This window comes from Staurois parvus, unplaced genomic scaffold (genome assembly GCF_062004578.1).
Source record: "Staurois parvus isolate SC_StPar_1 unplaced genomic scaffold, SC_StPar_1.0 ptg000218l, whole genome shotgun sequence".
Lineage (NCBI taxonomy): Eukaryota > Metazoa > Chordata > Amphibia > Anura > Ranidae > Staurois > Staurois parvus.
Window position 1 is genome coordinate 4,095,851 of NW_028318014.1, and position 19,936 is coordinate 4,115,786.

The window sequence follows — 19,936 nt, forward strand, 5'->3', positions numbered from 1 at the left end:
AGCTGTGCTGGAACTCATCCTGCTTTCCTTCAATGATTAGATTTGTGCTGATATGCCCCCTCCTGCACAGCCATTTACTGGGAAGATCAGTGTGCTGCCATTTCTCCGGGCCTGAACATGGCGCTGGGAGACTGCTAAGTGCAGGAGCTCCTGACGCCCGCCATGTAGAAGCTGCCTGGGGCCTGACTTACACTGTCCACCCCGTAAACCCACATGGCCTTGCTGTCCCCAGTCAATGCTGTGCGATGTCCTCCCTGGTGCGGGTTGCGTGGCGGCCGGTAGCGGGCCCTGACAGAGGGATTGAGCGGCAGCGGTAAGGAGGAGGTGGGATCCCAGAGCCCTCAGAGGGACCAGCGTTGGCTGACGAGGGAGTTCCCCATAGCACAGGAGGTGCTGGGAGAGGGGAGGTATCTGAGCAGGGAAGGAGTCACACTCTGACCCCTTGCAGGGATGCACTAGATTGGATGGAAGACACACTGTAGAGATCCAGAGGACAGGAGACATCAAAAGACATAGGCCATTGGATCACAGGACATCCTGAGCCCCAGCCCAGACCCCTCCTCAAGTGATTCTACAATTTGGGACAGGAGACCCCGATGGGGAAAGAAGAGAGCACAGAGACAGATGGACCCAGAACCCCAGGCTCGGAGGGTGATGGCGAGTTGCCGTGGGCAACGGCAGAAGATTTAAATTCGATAATGTCTAATGTTGCTAAACAATTGTATACTATTGTAGGGTTGGGCGGGCAGAAGATTAAGGAGTTGGGGTATCTCAGGGGCCAAGTATTGTTGCTAATGACCCCCCCCCCCCCCGTAGGTGTGAAAATATTGTATTTTGAACTTTGAGTAGAATATCGGTGGCTCTAACGCTAAGAGTAGTTAATATGAAAAGCAAATCTACTAAAGATGGGGGGAGGGAAAATCCTGCAATCTAGCGCAAATACTAACACAATAATGAAATACTTGCCATCACAAGAAAAAAGTCCAGAGATATAATGTCCGGAGAAACAGCAGGAATGAAGTAGAAAATATGATGGGGAGCAGTCTAGACTGTCATTTGGAGTACACGAAGAGAATCAGACTAATGAATCTATAAATATTGATAGTGTAAACGATCAAAACTCCTCCGAATAACAGGGAGCTATATCACAAATCCCCACAAAACAGAGATGGAGGAAATGTTGGCAAAACTGGAATTTTCTATGAAAAAGGAATTGCCGGTACTCCATAAGGATCTTGGACGAATGTTAACAAGGGTTGAAGAAGTGGAGGAGAAAATGAAGACACAGGCTCAGCACATATGTAATTTGGAAATGCAGTTAGAGGAGATGCGAAGGGAACAGGGGAAGCGGTCATACAAATTGGAAGACCAAGAAAATAGAAAGAAGAAATAATCTAAGGATCAGGGGCCTCCCAGAATATGCGCATGAAGAGGACCTCCGGGTAAAAAGTAAAGAAAGTGTTCAATCCATTGACAGGTAGATTGGTCACAGATCCTTTGAAGATTGAGAGAATTCATAGATTAAGACGCCCACCAGGTGTAGCATCAGACATCCCTAGAGACGTGATTGTTCGATTCCATGATTATGTGGACAGAAAGAACATGGAAAAAGCTGCGGGAGACCCCAGAGTTAAAATATGGAGAAAAGAATCTACAAGTCTTTGCAGAGATTTCTTCAGAGACATTAGCTACAAAAAGATTGCTAAAACCCTTACTGGATCAGATGAAGAAGAAAAAAAAAAAAAAAGTTCGATACAATTGGAAATTCCTGGCATGTCTGATCGGGTGGAAAGACAGGAAATCAGCAAGGCTAAGATTCCCAGAAGAACTCAGTGACTTGTGTTAAAAATTAGAACTGCAGAATGTGGAAATTGTGGGGAGGATAGAGGGGTCAAATGAAAGTGAAAGGGTAAGGTCAAAAAAAGGTAAGTCATTGAATAAAAAGAGAAAATAGACAAAAATGGGGAGAGGGGGGTCAGTGGGAGTGGGATAGGGGGCTCTGGGGGATGAATTGCTGTCCCCCTCCTTCCCCCCCTTTTTTTGTTTTTCTCTCTCCCTCTTCCCACCGCTCCTATGTTTTTCATCATGTTTTCGGGTAAGATAAGTAGAGATAGCGGGGCGTCGGGAGGCCACACAGGAATTTAAACGCTTAAGCCCCATGCTGAGAGTGGGGGGTTGGAGTGGGTGTCCATGTTCAGAGTGTTACCCCAATCTAGGAATCACTAGTGGGGGAATCCCACGTCAGATTCTAGGGCAACATATTGGCCAAGGGTTTTTTAGTAATTTAGGTAAGGGTGGGGGTGGGTGGGAGGGTAGGAGGGAGGGATTGGAGGAAGGTCCATGAGATGGGTAGTCTATACCATTTTCGCTTTGGACAAGAAAGAGAATAGAAATATTAGACATCTTTTGAACCTGATTAATTTAATGACATACAATGTGAAAGGTTTAAATTCTCCTACCAAAAGACATAAGATACTTAGGGAAGTTCATCACCTCTCCGCAGATGTTGAGTTCTTACAAGAGACGCACTTATCCTATCATACTAATGTCAAATTATACTTAAAATACTACCCAACTTGGTATTGTGCGGACTCACCAATAAAGAGGGCTAAAGAAGTTGCGATCGGGTTCTCAAAAAACATGGGTTTTGATGTAGAGAAGAGTTGGTGGACCCAGAGGGACGGTTTCTATGTTTAAGAGGGAAAATGTGGGGACAAAGCTATACCTTGGTTAATATTTATTGCCCGAATCAAAATCCAGAGGCATTTCTGTACGGAGTGCTGGGGAAAATTAAGGAGTTCAAGAGGGGGACTCTGGTCTTGGCAGGAGGTTTTAATTTTTGTCTTGATCCATGGATTGATAAGTCTTTGATTGCACAGAGAGAGGAGATAAAAAATTAAGAATGTTAAAAAAGAGGTTACATCAAAGTCAGCTAATGGACATATGGAGGGTGAAACATCCCAGAAAGATTATACCTTCTTCTCCCTGGTGCATAGATCGTACTCACGGTTGGATTATATTATGATCGAGCATAGACAATTGGATTCACTGGTTAAACCCAATACAGATTTTATGTCAGTCTATCTCAGATCATGCTCCTGTTACGGCGAGACTAATGGTAGGAGGAGAAGGGAACAAAAGCAAAAAGTGAAGATTAAATGAGATGCTTATACAGGACCCTGAAGTAGAGAGGAGGTTAAGGGAGGAAAGAGAGCAATTGTTTTCTGTTGAATGAAACTGAGGAAGTCTCTGTGGCCACCATTTGGGAAGCACATAAGGCGTACGTGAGGGGAATCCTGATAGCCACAGGAACTAAAAAAAGAATGATCGGGAGAGAAAAATTAAGGAGGTGACGGAGTTATATAGGTTAGAACAGGCACATAAAAAAAGAGACAGGATACAGAGGTTCATTCGAAGATTATACTTAAAAGAGAAGAGTTAAAAAACCTACTGGAACAGGAATCAAGGGAGATCTTCAATAGGGTTTCAAAGGAAAGATATCAGTGGGGGAATAAGCCAGGAAAATATTTGATGAAAAGACTTGAGAAGAAATCAAAAAATTAGATTGAAAAAATCAAAGATGAAAAAGGAGAACTGGTATACTCCACCACTGATATTGCTGAAACGTTCCATAAATTTTATAGTAGGTTGTATGATGTAAAACCTAGGAACCCGAAAGCTTCAGAGAATGAAAAAAGGGGGAAACAGCAGGAATTTTTAAAGGCGGCAGACCTCCCAAAAATATCAAAAGAAAAATTAGTATCGTTAGAATAAGCGAACTCCCAGGAGGAAATTAACACGGTCCTGAAGAATATAGCAGGAGGGAAAAGTCAAGGGCACGATGGGTATACGATGGGTTATTATAAGAAGTTTGGAGACTTATTGGTCCCTAAATTTTGTACATATATGAACGCCTTAGGAGAGGGAATGGGATTAAGAGCAGAATCGTTGCAAGTGTATATAACGATCATCCTAAAAAAAAGGAAAGGATAGTTCACAATGTGCTAGTTATAGACCTATATCTCTACTAAATATAGATACAAAACTGTTTGCGAAGGTGCTAGCTACGAGGTTAAAAGAGTTGATGCTGGAATGGATACATTTGGAGCATATGGGTTTTGTCCCGGGAAGGGAAGGCTAATGGTTTGAGAACATTGCTTCTTTTACAGAAGGCAAAGAGAGAAAAGTTACCAACAATTTTACTGTAGATCGATGTCAAGAAAGCTTTTGACAGGGTAGATTGGGGGTTTATGATAAATACCCTAAAGGCCTTGGCAATAGGGACAAAGATGATGAGTTGGATAAAGGAGCTCTATAACAGCAGTGAAGGTAAATGGGTCCCTCTCGAGGTCTTTTAAGATGCACAATGGTACAAGGGAGGGATGCCCCTTATCCCCATTATTATTTGCAATATCCCTGGAACCTTTGCTGGCAACGGTAAGAAAGAGTGTAGATATAAGAGGAATTAAGATAGGCGAGATAGAGCATAAGGTAGCGGTATATGCTGATGATATGTTGTTTTATATTGTGAACCCTGGGTTAACTTTGCCTAACCTAATGGGAATACGAAAAGGGTACGGAGAGCTTTCAAATTTGAAAATAAATCCCTCAAAATCAGAGATCTTGAACATCAGTGTTTCAAAGAATGTGATGCAGACTTTACAAAAAGACTTCCCATTTTCATGGAGGGAGGAGGAACTAGGTTACCTAGGCGTAAAGTTGACTCCTTCTACAAAAAATATATACTGGGCAAACTATATTCCATTAATAAATGAAATAAAGGATGAGCTCAGAAGACTCAAGGGGAAGGGTCTCTTGGATCGGTCATATAAATCTGGTTAAGATGGTGATGGTCCCAAAAATCTTATATAAATTTCACATTCTGTCAGTCCATATCCCAAGATCTTTTTTTGGGATAATAAAAAAACGAATACTTAAATATATATGGGCTAATAAGAAACTGAGAATTAGGTATAAAGTTCTGTGTAATAAGAAAGAGAAAGGAAAATTAAACCTGCCCAATATTAAGAATTATTACACTGCGGTGATGTTGTCACGAATTGTAGATTGGATATATAATTCACAGGGGAAGAGTTGGGTTAAAATAGAAGGTATATTAAGTAATACACGATTAGAGAGGATTATCTAGATACCACGAACGTTTTGCACTATGGATGAGACTAGTAGTACATTGACACAGGAAGTATTCAGAGTATAGAATAGAATGCACAATCAAATGGATTGGAAGTACAATTCACTGTTGATTCCCCTGGTGGGTACTGAGTTTTTCCCGCCGGGGAAGGATAAGATTTTGGGGAAATGGTTTAAAGATGTAGATGCACGTTTGGGGATATAGTAGTTAAAAGGGAAGTTGGGTACTTTTCAAGACTTAAAGAGCAAAAAAGACTTATTTGTGTTATTAGATGAATTGAGATATTGTCAGCTAAGACATTTTGTTGCGAAGTTGCCCCAACCACTGAGGATGACGGAGGACATGCTCCCATTTGAAAAGATGTTGGGTTCCAGTATGGCGCCCAAACATGTTACTTCTATATAAGATTCTTGTTGAATTGGGGGGGGGCAGGTCTTCCACTATTCTTAGAGAAATGGGAAAGGGAACTGGGAACAAAAATGAATGAATCACAGAAAAATAAAATGTCTAAATTAACACATGGGTCGATTAACATGAACACGGTTTAAATGAATTATAAATGTTTAACGAGGTGGTATTTGACACTGAGTGTTGTACATAAACAGAAGTAGAAGTCTCTCCGTTATGTTGGAGGGGATGTGGATTTAAGGGAACAATGGCACATATACGGTGAGACTGTTCAAAATTACAGGGGTTTTGGCAAAATGTAATCCAGTTCATACAAGAGATATTGGGGATAACTATACAGAAGGACCCGTGGGTGTGTTTGTTTTATAGGACAGAAGCACCAGTGAAGCAGTATAAAAACAGTGTATTATACCATCTAATCAGTGCAGGTAAAGGGCTTATTCCGAAATTTTGGCAGCTACAGGAGCCTCCAACAATGAGGGACTGGTTAGACAAGGTGGAATATATAAATAAGATGGAGGAGATATACCATATAGACAAAGGTAATATGGGTAAATTTAGAAGGGATTGGGAAAGATGGTCTGACTTTAATGCAGGCCATAGACGGGTCGTTTATCTGTCGAAATTTCGTCCGAACGAAAAATCGTCCTATATTCACACAGTTAGTGGGGCAATGCCGTCAGCAATTTTTCGCCGATCTTCTTGTTTCTTTTTATCAGTCATGCTGGAAAATCCCCGAAAAATGGCCTTTTTTTAAGCATTGGTGGCAGCATCCATGGCAGCAACGACAGATTTTTTGTTTATCAGCCGACAATTCGGCCGATAAACGGCCAGTCTATGGCCAGCCTTAGGCATCTGGAAAATATATGGAAGTAGCGGGAGGCCCAGGGATCTGTTTGGAGGTAGGAGAATAAAGGGAATGTTTTGTAAGGCAGTAGGAGGAATAGAAGAAGGGAGAAGAAAGGTTGGAGCGAAAGAAAGAATAGTAAGAAGAAGGAAGAGTTGGGAGTGAGGACTGAGGAGAAAGATCACAGGTACAGAATGGAAAGTTGGAAAGAGCTATATGGACTGGGGTAAATTGTAAGGGGGTTTGGGTGAGGCGAGATAGGATTGCAAAATTTAGGGGAATGTTTGTATTTTGGATGTAAATGATACTTTGCTGTGTTTTTGTAATGGAAAAAAAAAAAAGTTTAATAAAAAGATATAAAGAAAAAAAAAAAAAAAAAAAACAACAACAACAGAGGGTATTTGAGCATTTATAAAAAAAAGGGAAAAAAGGTATTTATATTTTAATATATATGCACAAATGTTTTGCCTTTCATTTCTATTTTAAACTAGATGGGTTGTTTTACAAGATGAGGGTTCACATATACTTTAATATACATGCTGTGAGCATGCATGTGTGGGAGGAAAACGGTGGCACATTCAGTTAAAAGGACAGTCAGACAGCTGCATGTATGAATTTCCTTTGATAACTGTTTGTTAATCTCTCACTAGCAGGCCTACAAGACAGACAGTGTATTACAGATCACCCTGCTCAGTACACAGAAGAGTTAATCTCTATCACTCACAGCCTAGTTCTAAATGACACAAACAACAACTTAATTCATGTCTATAACTACTCCATACATATTATATATGTCTAGTATATGTGTACAGCATGCATGTGAAATATTTCAGTTTGGAAAACGCTAGTGCTTTACACACCCAACCCCAAGGAAAGCTCCCTCTGAACTCGACAAAGTGTCTTTGAACATCTGTTCTGCAGAGCTTATATCAGCAGCTTACACAGAAGTACTTAAAGTAAAGGATTGTAATGAAAAATATAAAACATACCTTATATACAAACAGTTAGGCCCGTGTCCTGTGAGTTACACTGTATTGCTGCTGAACCAAAACATTAAAACTGCTCTTCTGTGTTGGCAAACCTCTCAGTGCCTGCTACGTAACTGAGCTCTTCCCAAATCTCACGCATACATATGACATGTCACAGCCATTCCAAACTGCATCAGTAACAACGTTAATCTCCACCCTGAGGGCTGGGCTGCTCCACCTATGCCTCAAAACTGCTTAACCCTCACAGGCCTTCATGACGTAAAAGCTTACACAAACTCCAGGACATCTGCTTATTAGAGGAGTATTATGACATTTTTAAGACAAAAGATGATGACTAACTGTATAGACAACCTTATTACAAAATAATTTATCCTGAATAGGATGAGGTCCATACCATCAATATCAGTCGTAGGCATTTTAGAATTATTGGAAACAAAGTAGCTCTTTTTTTGTGTGCATATGACTTGCTACTGAACTCTTGTAGCAAAAAGCACCCCACCAGTCATAACTGGCTATGCAAAGCCAAAACTACACTCACCGGCCACTTTATTAGGTACACCTGTTCAATTACTTGGTAACACAAACTGCAAATCAGCCAATCATAGCAGCAACTCAATGTATTTAGGCATGTAGACGTGGTGAAGACGACTTGCTGAAGTTCAAACCGAGCTTCAGAATGGGGAAGAAAGGTGATTTCAGTGACTAAGCATGGCATGGTTGCTGGTGCCAGACAGGCTGGTCTGATTTAAAAAAACTGCTGATCTCTACAGTTTACAGAGAATGGTCTGAAAAAAAAAGAAATATCCAGTTGTGTGGATGAAAATGCCTTGCTGATGTCAGAGGAAAATGGGCAGACTGGTTGCTGCGACAGTCAGATGGTAGGGTCAGAATTTGGCATAAACAACATGAAAGCATGGATCCATCCTGCCATGTATCAATGGTTCAAGCTGGTGGCATATGGTGGCTATTTCCTTGACACTAGCAAGGTGTACCTAACAAAGTGGCCGGTGAGTGGATATTATAATTATTATTGGGCAGAGTAAAAAGTGAGTTTAAAGAGGGGTTGGAAACGGTCAGGTGTTTATTACTGTTTGGGTTCCCATTAGCTAGGTTCACTCTCTTTATGTGTTCTGGTGGCTAATGTCACTGAAGTTAACCACTTAAGCTCTGGAAGATTTTACCCCCTTCATGACAAAGCTGCTATACAGAACTGCACTATATTTTAACTGGCAATTGCATGGCCATGCAACACTGTATACAAATTACATTTTTATAATTTACTCTACACAAATAGTGCTTTCTTTTGGTAGTATTTGATCACCACTGGGTTTTTTTATTTTTATTATTTAAAAGAAAAGCGAAAATTTTCGAAAAAAAAAAAATAAAGTTGTGTTTTTTTTTTACTTTTTTTGCTATAAAACATATCCAATAGGAAAAAAATGTAAATTTCTTCATAAATTTAGGTCAAAATCTATTCAGCTACATGTCTTTGGTAAACAAAAAAAATCCCAATAAGTGTATATTGACTGGTTTGTGTGAATGTTCTAGAATCTACAAACTATGGTATATATACTAGAATTTTTATTTTTTTTTTACTAGCAATAACGGTGATCAGTGACTTACAGTGGGACTGTGATAGTGCAGCAGACAATCTGACACTGGGTTGGAACTAACTGACACCTCCATTGACACTAATACAGTGATCAGTGCTAATAACATACACTGTCACTATACTAATGGCACTGGCTGAGAAGAGGTTAACATCTAGAGGCAATCAAAGGGTTAGCTGTGTGTCTAACAAGTGGAATGTGTGATGCTTTTCTAAGAGATGTGACTGTTTTATCTCCCTTTTTTGCAGGGAGAAAAAAAACAAAACAGGCACATCTCTTCTTCGTTTACAGAGCTCTGTGTTGTTAGTAAGCACAGGGCTCTGAACTCTAATTTATTAAGCTGAACAGGTCCTGGCCATAAATCAATAGCCAGTACCTGCTGATCAACTTGTGCTGTACCGAATGACAGTACAGATGGGGCAGCAGTCTCGTGCGCATGCTCCCTACCTGCTAATGCTGTATCACATACATGTATGTGATCCAGTGCAGAGCGGCTGCCCCGCTGCAGTATATCCACATGGGGCAGTCCACTACTGGTTAAAGGATATGTTCACCTTTTGGTGCATGTTACATGTTACACCCATATTTAAGGTGTAATATGTAACATGCTTCAGACCTGCCTCCTCCCACTCTCCCAATCTCCCCATGACAGTGGGCGGGGGATTCTATCCCCGCAACCGCTAACATATTTTGAAAACAGCGCGTCTCCGTCCACACAACCGCATCATTTTTTCACAGCAATCTGTGAATGAGAAAACTTCAGCAGCAGATGGCTTGTAGTTCTCAATGGACCACGAGGGTACTAAGCATGTTCATGTGTGCAGGAGCCTGGCATTGCAGCAGCAGCCCACTGATCACAAGCGTGCAATGTTTTGCGGACTTCTATGAAAAAAAATAATAAATGCACATTTTTTGCAAAAATATGTGCATTTATTATTTTTTCAAAAAGATGACCTTAGCCTTCAAAGTATATCTAAATGGCAGTACATTTTTTTTCTTTAGTTTTGGATAGTGGAGAGGGATTAGAACACCTTTCAGATTCACCCTATTTGTCCTGTTTATGGTTATCGCTGAGAGTGGAAGCAAAACAAAATCACACATTTGGGTTGCCATCAGGAAGAGCAATAAAAGGGGAAATCTTTCAATTCCTTCACTTTGGAGGGATTTCCTCTCACTTCCTGTTTTAGACATTTTAGAGGACATTTTTAGACATTTTACAGGAAGTAAAATGTATTTAATGCAATGCAAAAACTTAATAGGGGTTATAACCCTTATTCGTATTCGTATTCTATTTAAAATTGAAAACAAATTCCTTTAGTTCTACTACTACCAGTGAGGGAAAATACAAACGTTTGAGGTGTCACCAGAAATACAGGGCAAATCTTCTAATGGGAACACTTGTTCTGGTGACAACTATTTAAGAGGGAATTTTTCTTCCTGCTTATTGAACAGGAAGTAAAGGGAAATCTGTTTTTTTTTTTATCTCAGTCTTAAAGTGGTTCTAAACTTAAAAGGTTATTTACCTTAATGCATCCTTGCATTAAGTAAAAAAAAACCTTCCAACACCTGTTTGGAGAGACATCCCTAAAACACTTATCAGAGTACTCTCCTGCTCCAGTGTTGTCCCAGCTGCAGAGCCGCTGCTCTCTCTCCCTGGTCTCAAAGGAGATAAAGGCAGCAATGGGAGTCATAAGCTCCTGCTGCAGTCAGTAAAATCCTGAGGTGGGAGCAGGGGGCCTGGCCAAGCTGCACTGTGTGTTTATAGATGCACACAGTCTGGCTTGGGAGCGTCCCCACATGGGTGCCACATAGCACACAACTTGATAAGGTGGCACCCTGAGGAAGAAGGCGCAGACAGCTCTGGCGGTCGACTCTAGAATAGGAGCTAAGGGGCTGATCTGTGCAATATAATTGCACAGAGTAGGCAAGTATAACATGCTTTTTTACTATCTTTACTATTGTGTTAGATGCAAGAAAAAATATACATATATTTTAGAGTGTATATAAAGCCAAATTGTTTCTTTAAGATGTGAACAAAATTTTAGAGCCTTTTTCAGGATTTTATTACCATTTTTGTCCCTGCTGGGGAGATTCACCCTCATTACTGGTCCCAGTGACAGTTGTCTTCAATACAGAAAAGGATGGCAAAACCAAAATTTTGAGTTGTCACAGTAAGAGGGGAAATCATCCAATGGGAAAACTTGTTCTAGTGACAACTATCTAAGAAGGGTTATTCCTTATTTCTGCTAAATCTCCAGGACAGGAAGTGAAGGCAAATCTCCCAAGGAAAACACCAAGAGTGTGCTCAGGTGTGGAGGTGTAATCTGGTCTGGTTTTCATCTCAGCCAGCAGGTTAATAAACTTTCACTCTTGGCTCAGCTATCAATGCACGTTTATGCTATGAAGAAAGGGAGAGGGAGCCTTTGCAAAACGAAGGAAAATCATTGCCAGACACATCTGATTTTGAGGTATCAAAAGGAAAACATTAGTAATGTTTTAATATTATCTTTTAATCATAACAACTAATATAAAAGTGTTTACTCATGGGCAAGATACGTTCACCATGTCCTCTAATCCCATAGAAAAATGCTGCCAATTGCTACTTGGTTGATGATATAACTGAACAGTAGGCTGCACATCAAGTAACCCACTTTAAGTACAGACCGTTCAGGTATATATGAAATTTAATAGAGGATGTCAGTAGGAAAGTAATCAATTACCTTACTGCTCCCAGCTGAAGCTGCTGTCGGGGGTGCACTAGCAGTGGCACTGGCACTTGTACTTCCTTGCTTCTTCTGAAAAACATGAATTGGCATATATTTACTTCAAGTTGAAGACTCCAGTAACTTAAGGAAGACTTAGGCAAGTCTACAGTATATTTGACATGACATAAGATAATAAAAGCCAACTTACAGCTTTTGCTTTTACAAAAGACCCTGAATAGGTTTTACATGCTTGGCATTCATAGCAGGCCTCAGCTACTATACAGTCAAAAGTATTGGGACACCCATCCAAATCATTGGATTCAGGTGTTCCAATCACCTCCATGGCCACAGGTGTATAAAATCAAGCACCTAGGCATGCAGACTGCTTCTACAAACATTTGTGAAAGAATGGGTCGCTCTCAGGCGCTCAGTGAATTCAAGTGTGGTACCGTGATAGGTTGCCACCTGTGCAATAAGTCCATCCATGAAATGTCCTTGCTACTAAATATTCCACAGTCAATTGTTAGTGGTATTATAACAAAGTGAAAGCAACTGGGAACAACAGCAGATCGTAAAATAACAGAGCGGGGTCAGCGCATGCTGAAGAACACAGTGCGCATAAGTCTCCGACTGTCTGCAGAGTAAATAGGTAAAGACCTCCAAAAGTCATGTGGCCTTCAGATTAGCACAACAACAGTACGTAGAAAGCTTCATGGAATGGGTTTCCATGGCTGAGCAGCTGCATCCAAGCCTTACATCACCAAGTGCAATGCAAAGCGTCAGATGCAGTGGTGTAAAGCACGCCACCACTGGACTCTAGAGCAGTGAAGATGTGTTTTCTGGAGTGACAAATCATACTTCTCTGTCTGGCAATCTGATGGACATGTCTGGGCTTGGCAGTTGCCAGGAGAACAGTACTTTCCTGACTGCATTGTGCTAAGTGTAAAGTTTGGTGGAGGGGGGATTATGGTGTGGGGTTGTTTTTCAGGGGTTGGGCTTGGACCCTTAATTCTAGTGAAGGGAATTCTTAAGGCATCAGCATACCAAGACATTTTGGACAATTTCATGCTCCCAACTTTGTGGGAACAGTTTGGGGATGGCCTCTTCCTGTTCCAACATAAGTGCACAAAGCAAGGTCCATAAAGACATGGATCAGCGAGTTTGGGGTGGAGGAACTTAACTGGCCTGCACAGAGTCCTGACCTCAACCCGATAGAACACCTTTGGAATGAATTAGAGCGGAGACTGCGAGCCAGTCCTTATCAGTGCCTGACCTCACAAATGTGCTTCTGGAAGAATGGTAAAACATTCCCATAGACACACTCCTAAACCTTGTGGACAGCCTTCCCAGAAGAGCTGAAGCTGTTATAGCTGCAAAGGGTGGACCAACTCAATATTGAACCCTACGGACTGAGACTGGGATGTCGTTAAAGTGCGTGTAAAGGCAGGCGTCCCAATACTTTTACAATGTAGTGTATGTGTGTCCCCTTCAATTGCATATAGTACCATCCTTTGGGGAGCATGCAAAACTGGAACTTCACCTCTTTTTAAATAATAAAATAAATAAGTTAATGTCTGTTACCTTATGACTCTAACAGTGTGTTGTCACATATTCAGTCATATTCATCTGCAATACTTTAAAATTTCCCCGTATTTTTTCTCTTTAAAAACTCCTCCCACAAAAATGCCCGAAGATCATCCACCAATTCAGTGAGCTCCTAACTTCCTGTGCTGACAACACAGTGCTTCACCTGCACTGAAAACCCAGGCTGGGTTGTCAGCCCTGCCTGAGTTCTCCTCTGCTGGACTACAAAACTCTGACCATCTTCATCCCTCTCTGCCCTGTGCCTCATGTACACATTAACTGGTTTCCTAAAAAAATAATTCTGCTGTTTTTACTTCCAAGAGCTGGAGTTGATTTACTAAAGGCAACTAGTCTGTTCACTTTGCAAGGGAAGTTGCACTTTGCAAAGGATTTGTTTCCCAAACCTTGGTGAATGTGGTGAAATACCTCTTTGAAAAGAATATCTAATCACATATAAGGAAAATTTTGATGGAATGGGATGGAATTATGGAAGTCAGCAGAGCTTCCTCTCATTCACTAAGCTCTGGGGAAATTTATCTTGCAAAGTGTAACTTAATTTGTATAGGGAACAGTCTATTTGATTTTAGAAAATAAACTCTATTGTGCTTATATCAATAAAGATACCCTATTGGTTATCCTATCACCGCTCTCTGCTAGTCATGCTGGCCTAAGAAATAAAGTTTAATTAGAATCCCCTATGAAGAATTTACAGTTCCCACACTGAAATTCCATTAAAGTGATTGTAAAGCTTGAATTAAAAACAAACAAACAAACATACAAGTCATACTTGCCTGCTCTGTGCAAAGGTTTTGCACAGAGCATCCAGGATCCTCCTCTTCTCAGGTCCCCCGCCAGTGCTTCTGGCTCTCTCCCCCATGGGGGCACTTGTGTGAGCTTGATCCCAAGCTGGGCTGTTTGCGTCTATTTAGACACACAGCCTGGCTCAGCCCCAACTCCTGCTCTCTGTTGACAGGTTTTGAGTGACAGCTCTCAGCCAAGCCTGCCAGAGCCAGGAGAGGGAAGAAAAGCTGCTAAAGATGTGCACAGCACTAGAACAAGCTTGGGCTCAGGTGAATATTTAGGGGGGATGGGGAGGAAGCCACTGTTAAAAGGTTTTTATTGCCTTAATGTAGAGAATGCATTAAGGTAAAAAACGTTTTACCTTTAGAACCACTTTAAATACTAAACATTAATTTCTGTATATAATATATAGTATTTATGCTATATACATACAAATATTATTATGAACAAAAATATAATAATTGCAAGAGGTGTATTCTGGTTACACAGTGTTTTGCAATGATGCACAAGGCCACACCTAACAATGACTCCACATGTGCACTCTCAGGTATTCTACACAGTCAGACCTGCTTACAGAGGCTGCTTATTCATCAGAAATTCTGACAATGGAACGTCTGTTCCCTTATGGGGCCTACAGCAATTTACAGACTGGCATATTGCTGTAGCTACAATGTATTTCCATGTACATATTAACTACATCTGTGCTTCAGGTTTTTAGGACAAATTTAGATTTTGTCCTGAAACAAAAGAATTCAATATCAGATTTTTCTAGCACTAAATGGCATAAGATGTGATTTCTGCGGTGCATTGTTAGACACTTTTAAATCGCCAAAATGCAATCACGTAAAGAAGCTTCAACAGTGTCACAGCTCAGACTTGATTGAGTGTAATGCTAACAAGGTGAAAAATTCATCTTAGAACAACTTTCATCACAGACCAAATAGAGACACATTTATTACACCGCCTCGTGTAACTGCAAAATATTTCTTCTTAATAAACACCTTTAACCAATTACCCTCCACAGGATTCACCCCCCCCCCCCTTCCTGACCAGGCCATTTTTTGTGATACAGCACTCTGTTACTTTAACTGACAATTGCACAGTCATGCAACCTTGTACATTGTACAATTAAATTGATGTCCTTTTTTTTCACCCCTCACAAATAGAGCTTTCTTTCGGTGGTATTTGATCACCTGTGCGTTTTTTTATTTTTTGCACTATGATCAAAAAAAGACCGACAATTTTGAAAGAAAAAAAATATTTTTGACTTTTTGCTATAAAACTTATCCAGTGAAAAAAAAATGTAAAAATAAAATTTCTTAATAAATTTAGGCCAAAACGTATTCTGCTATGTCTTTGCTAAAAAAAATCCCAATACGTGTAAATTAATTGGTTTACGTGAAAGTTATAGCATCTACAAATGGCGGCAAATGTACTGGAATTTGTATTTATTTTTACTAGTAATGGCGGCAATCAACAACTTATTGTGGAACTACGGTGGGCATTCTGACACTGGGTAGGAACTGACTGCCACCGACATCCCCAGTGACACTAATACAGTGATCAGTGCCAATAAAAAGCACTGATGCTGTACTAATGAAACTGGGCAGGAAGAGGTTAACATCTGGGTCGATCAAAGGGTTAACAGTATGCTGTGTTGTGTTTTACATAGTGTGCTGTGTGTGTTTTACATAGTGTGCTGTGTGTGTTTTACTATGTAGACAAGCTGCTTTGTATTGCTCTGATCTGCAGCCGGGACCCGGTGATTAACATGCCGAGGAGCCAATAGCGGCGTAGTATGTATACGTGATTTTGCACATCCCTGCCACCCTGTAGCAGTACTGCTGCTATAGGGAGGTTAATCAAACTAATTTTGATCATGGATTCACTGCCATTAATTTATCAACCTGCAATTATTTAAGGAATAATGGAATGGAATTCCAAAGTGACCAAATGGCCTCTAAACCAGTGTTTGCCACAGTTCAGAATTTTTTCAGAGATATTGCAGCTTGATGAATCAGGACTCCTATCTCTACTGCTAATTTATACCACACATTTTTGTAGACATCTCCCTCACCAGCTTTACCATTTTTAATGCTTGCAGTAATGTTAGGTATGGGGGACATGGGGCACAAGGCACTTTAGCTGGTGAACTTGCTGTAAGACCATTAACATTTATACGCGTCCTGCCATTAAAGAATATGTAAACCCAACATTTCACATTCCTGATATGTACCTGCTGTACCAAGTGCTTGTATGAAAACGTATCTTGTTCTCTCAGTATTTCTGTATATATCTTGCGAGCCAAATAGTATGTGGCAAATAGCCACCTTGTGGCACAACTCGGGACAAAAATATATGTCCTTGATATTACTGGATCGCAAACACCCAACACATAACTACCACTGTGTACACAAATTATTTCATCATCTTGTGTTGCGCTCCTTATTAAATTATAGTGACAAAGTGAATATTATATTTCATAATGTTACCTGAACATAAATAATCATAAATTCATATATAGAATAATAACTTATAAAAAAGTATAATATTAATCCATATTCGTGATTAAATAATAAATAATGATTAATTGTGAATCATATTTTAGTGAAAAAATATATATAAAAATTACCGTGAATAATACTCATAAAATAAATAAATTAATTTTTAGTGCAAAAGCATAGTCCCATTAATCATAAAAATATATATAAAGTGACTCTGTGTCCTAAAAATCTTGAATCCGTGACGGATTGTGAATCCGTGATAAAAATATTTGTGAATCCTCCAATTAGTGCAGATGTAAGCTCACCTCCTGATATGCCTGCAATTAGGCTATATACACTTTTGGTCCACCTCCTTTGGGACCTGCTTGTTAGAATTTTCTCCTCTTTAAATTACGGAGCAGGAATATCCTTTAGAGCTGATTATCCTCTCTGGGGTTAATCACTCCTCACAGTGATACAGACCCCTATACTCTCCTCTCCATGCGTTTCTCCACATGCAGAAAACAAATGCCAGACATAGTGTTTTATCTTTTTAAAACACTGCTTTATTCCTTCCAAGTAGTACACTCACATATAGTGAAGACGGTATGCGGTAATCCAAAATGTAGCGTGTCCTCCGCAGACCATTGAGTCATGCACCTGCCGTGCGTGTAGTATTCCGGCTCTCTCCGAGTGACGTTGCAGCCCCACCCCTACGCGTTACGACACTGGTTACGTGGCTTCATCAGGGGGTATTGAAAAAAGATAAAACACTATGTCTGGCATTTGTTTTCTGCATGTGGAGAAACGCATGGAGAGGAGAGTATAGGGGTCTGTATCACTGTGAGGAGTGATTAACCCCAGAGAGGATAATCAGCTCTAAAGGATATTCCTGCTCCGTAATTTAAAGAGGAGAAAATTCTAACAAGCAGGTCCCAAAGGAGGTGGACCAAAAGTGTATATAGCCTAATTGCAGGCATATCAGGAGGTGAGCTTACATCTGCACTAATTGGAGGATTCACAAATATTTTTATCACGGATTCACAATCAGTCACGGATTCAAGATTTTTAGGACACAGAGTCACTTTATATATATTTTTATGATTAATGGGACTATGCTTTTGCACTAAAAATTAATTTATTTATTTTATGAGTATTTATTCACGGTAATTTTTATATATATTTTTTCACTAAAATATGATTCACAATTAATCATTATTTATTATTTAATCACGAATATGGATTAATATTATACTTTTTTATAAGTTATTATTCTATATATGAATTTATGATTATTTATGTTCAGGTAACATTATGAAATATAATATTCACTTTGTCACTATAATTTAATAAGGAGCGCAACACAAGATGATGAAATAATTTGTTCTCTCAGTATTGCTTTCTTTCTGTGAAATCCCTGGTGTCCCTGTCAGTCTCTCTGCTTTCCTATTTAAAACTGTCTACACTAGACATGAGAGCAGTGTGGTCAGTTCTCTAGCTGTGCTGGGAACTCAGCGTGCTCTCCTCCAATGATTAGACTCCTGCTAACATGCTCCCCCTCCGCACAGCCTATCGCTGGGAAAATCAGTGTGCTACTGTTTCTCCTCCCTCAACTTCCTATGCAGCTGAGAACAAAGGCTATGTGATCACTTATTAAAAAAAAAAAGGGGGGGGGGGAATTACATTTTTTTTTAAATCTATACACGTTTTGCTTTGTTTTACAGGGTGAGGGTTTACATATACTTTCACCCCTGGTTCACATATATGCGGCCGTGCGTGCCGCATTTTGCGTGGGCACAAGAGGCCATTCATTTGAATGGACTCCTGTGCCCCTTGCCACACAGGGAAGAAGTCCCTGCACTTCTTCTGAAAATGCAGCCCGCACAGGAACCTCGGATCCCAGAACGGCTGCGTTTTCCAGTGCGGGCGGCATGCCATTAGACCTAATGGCACCTGCCCGTGGGTCTGCATTCCTCGGTGCGGGTGGTGCGGCTGCACAGATTTTCGTGCGGATCCACAGCAGCACTACCCGCACAGATGTGAACCTAGCCTAACTGCAACTCAGTGCAGAGTGACTAGATCTATGTGAAAATCTTCAATGGGTCTATTAAGAATTCATGCTGCCCTAGGAATAGGTGAATGATGACACCTTTTTCCACAGGATCCACTTCTCTTCATACCAACCATGTTCCATGACTATTCCTGTGAAAAATAAAAGTGAAATATTGTAATGGAGTTCCTTGAATATTACTGGGAAAAATAAAACCAAAATGTACTATTGGAGTTCCATGGCTATTATTGTGACAACTAAAACTGAAATGTAGTATTGGAGTTTTATGACTATTGCTGCGAAAACAAAAACCAAAATGCAGTTTTTACTGCTTAAATGCAACAATCCAATTGACTGTAACAGACTACTAATTAGCTGCTAGCATAGAAAGATGAGATACATGTTCCCGGAACTAGAGAGAGTCTTGCTCCTGTTACTCTTCTCAGCTTCTGAAGTCACTTAGTCATTCACAGCACAGTCTCATAGTTCTGCTGTTAGATTTCGCCAGAAGTTCCAGAAAAGTGACCAGATGAGGAAAAAAAAAAAAATGAAAAAAGTGGTCTTGATGCTATTCCTACCCTGTTGTGCTGGTCACAAGTATTTTATGAAATAATGCGGTTCACAAAGCTTGTAAAAGATGCTATATCCAGTCCAACAGGTTACAAGGTAATTAAGAAGGAACAGAGGTTGATTACTTAGCAAAAAGAATGTTGATTTTGAAAAGCGATTTTGAATGGGATTAACCTGTACAGACTTTGCATACCCAATTATGTGAAAAAAACAAAGCATAATTTTATTTACTAAGCTCAGTGAACATTCAATGGGCTAAATTAACAGTATTTAATTCTTAATTAAATCAACCCCAATGTTTTCTCCATGTGGATGGCATATAGTGATTTCTTCAGGAGGACAAGACAATGGTCAATCATAGTAATTGCACCATGCATAGCTTATAAAATGTGGATATAACACACAAATGCCAATAAAACAAGTGTCTTTACTATGTGTCCATCTGACTGCTGCAGGGCACAATGATATGATATTCTTTTACCAAGAGAGAACACAAGGATGACCTCCTCCATGTGTTGTTCTCTTTCATAGTCCAATAAGAGACACATGGAGGAGGGCTGACTAGAGCAGCATAGCTTCAGGAGCCAACCTATAGTTACCTCTCATTATGGGAGAGGAATGGTGGAAGGGTGTTGAACTGCACATACAGATGTTTATTTACGCCAAAGAGGGTATGTTAAAACATTTATTTGGAACATATAACTGAGGTCTCGATATTATGATTTTTGTCTGGAGTG

The 19,936-nt window shown here is 40.2% G+C and overlaps 1 protein-coding gene across 7 annotated transcripts in view; it reads right to left on the reverse strand.

Moving 5' to 3' along the window:
• Window positions 1-19,936, reverse strand: part of CAST (calpastatin) — a 227,658-nt gene that overhangs the window by 118,384 nt on the left and 89,338 nt on the right. For 5 of the 7 annotated variants that reach the window (XM_089679129.1, XM_089679131.1, XM_089679132.1 and 2 more), the window contains one exon: window positions 11,727-11,801. In XM_089679129.1, the coding sequence (XP_089535255.1) occupies window positions 11,727-11,801 (75 nt within the window). Of the gene's footprint in view, window positions 1-7,396; window positions 7,547-11,726; window positions 11,802-19,936 lie in introns of those variants that run through there. The other 2 variants (XM_089679135.1, XM_089679134.1) reach the window with 1 other exon arrangement.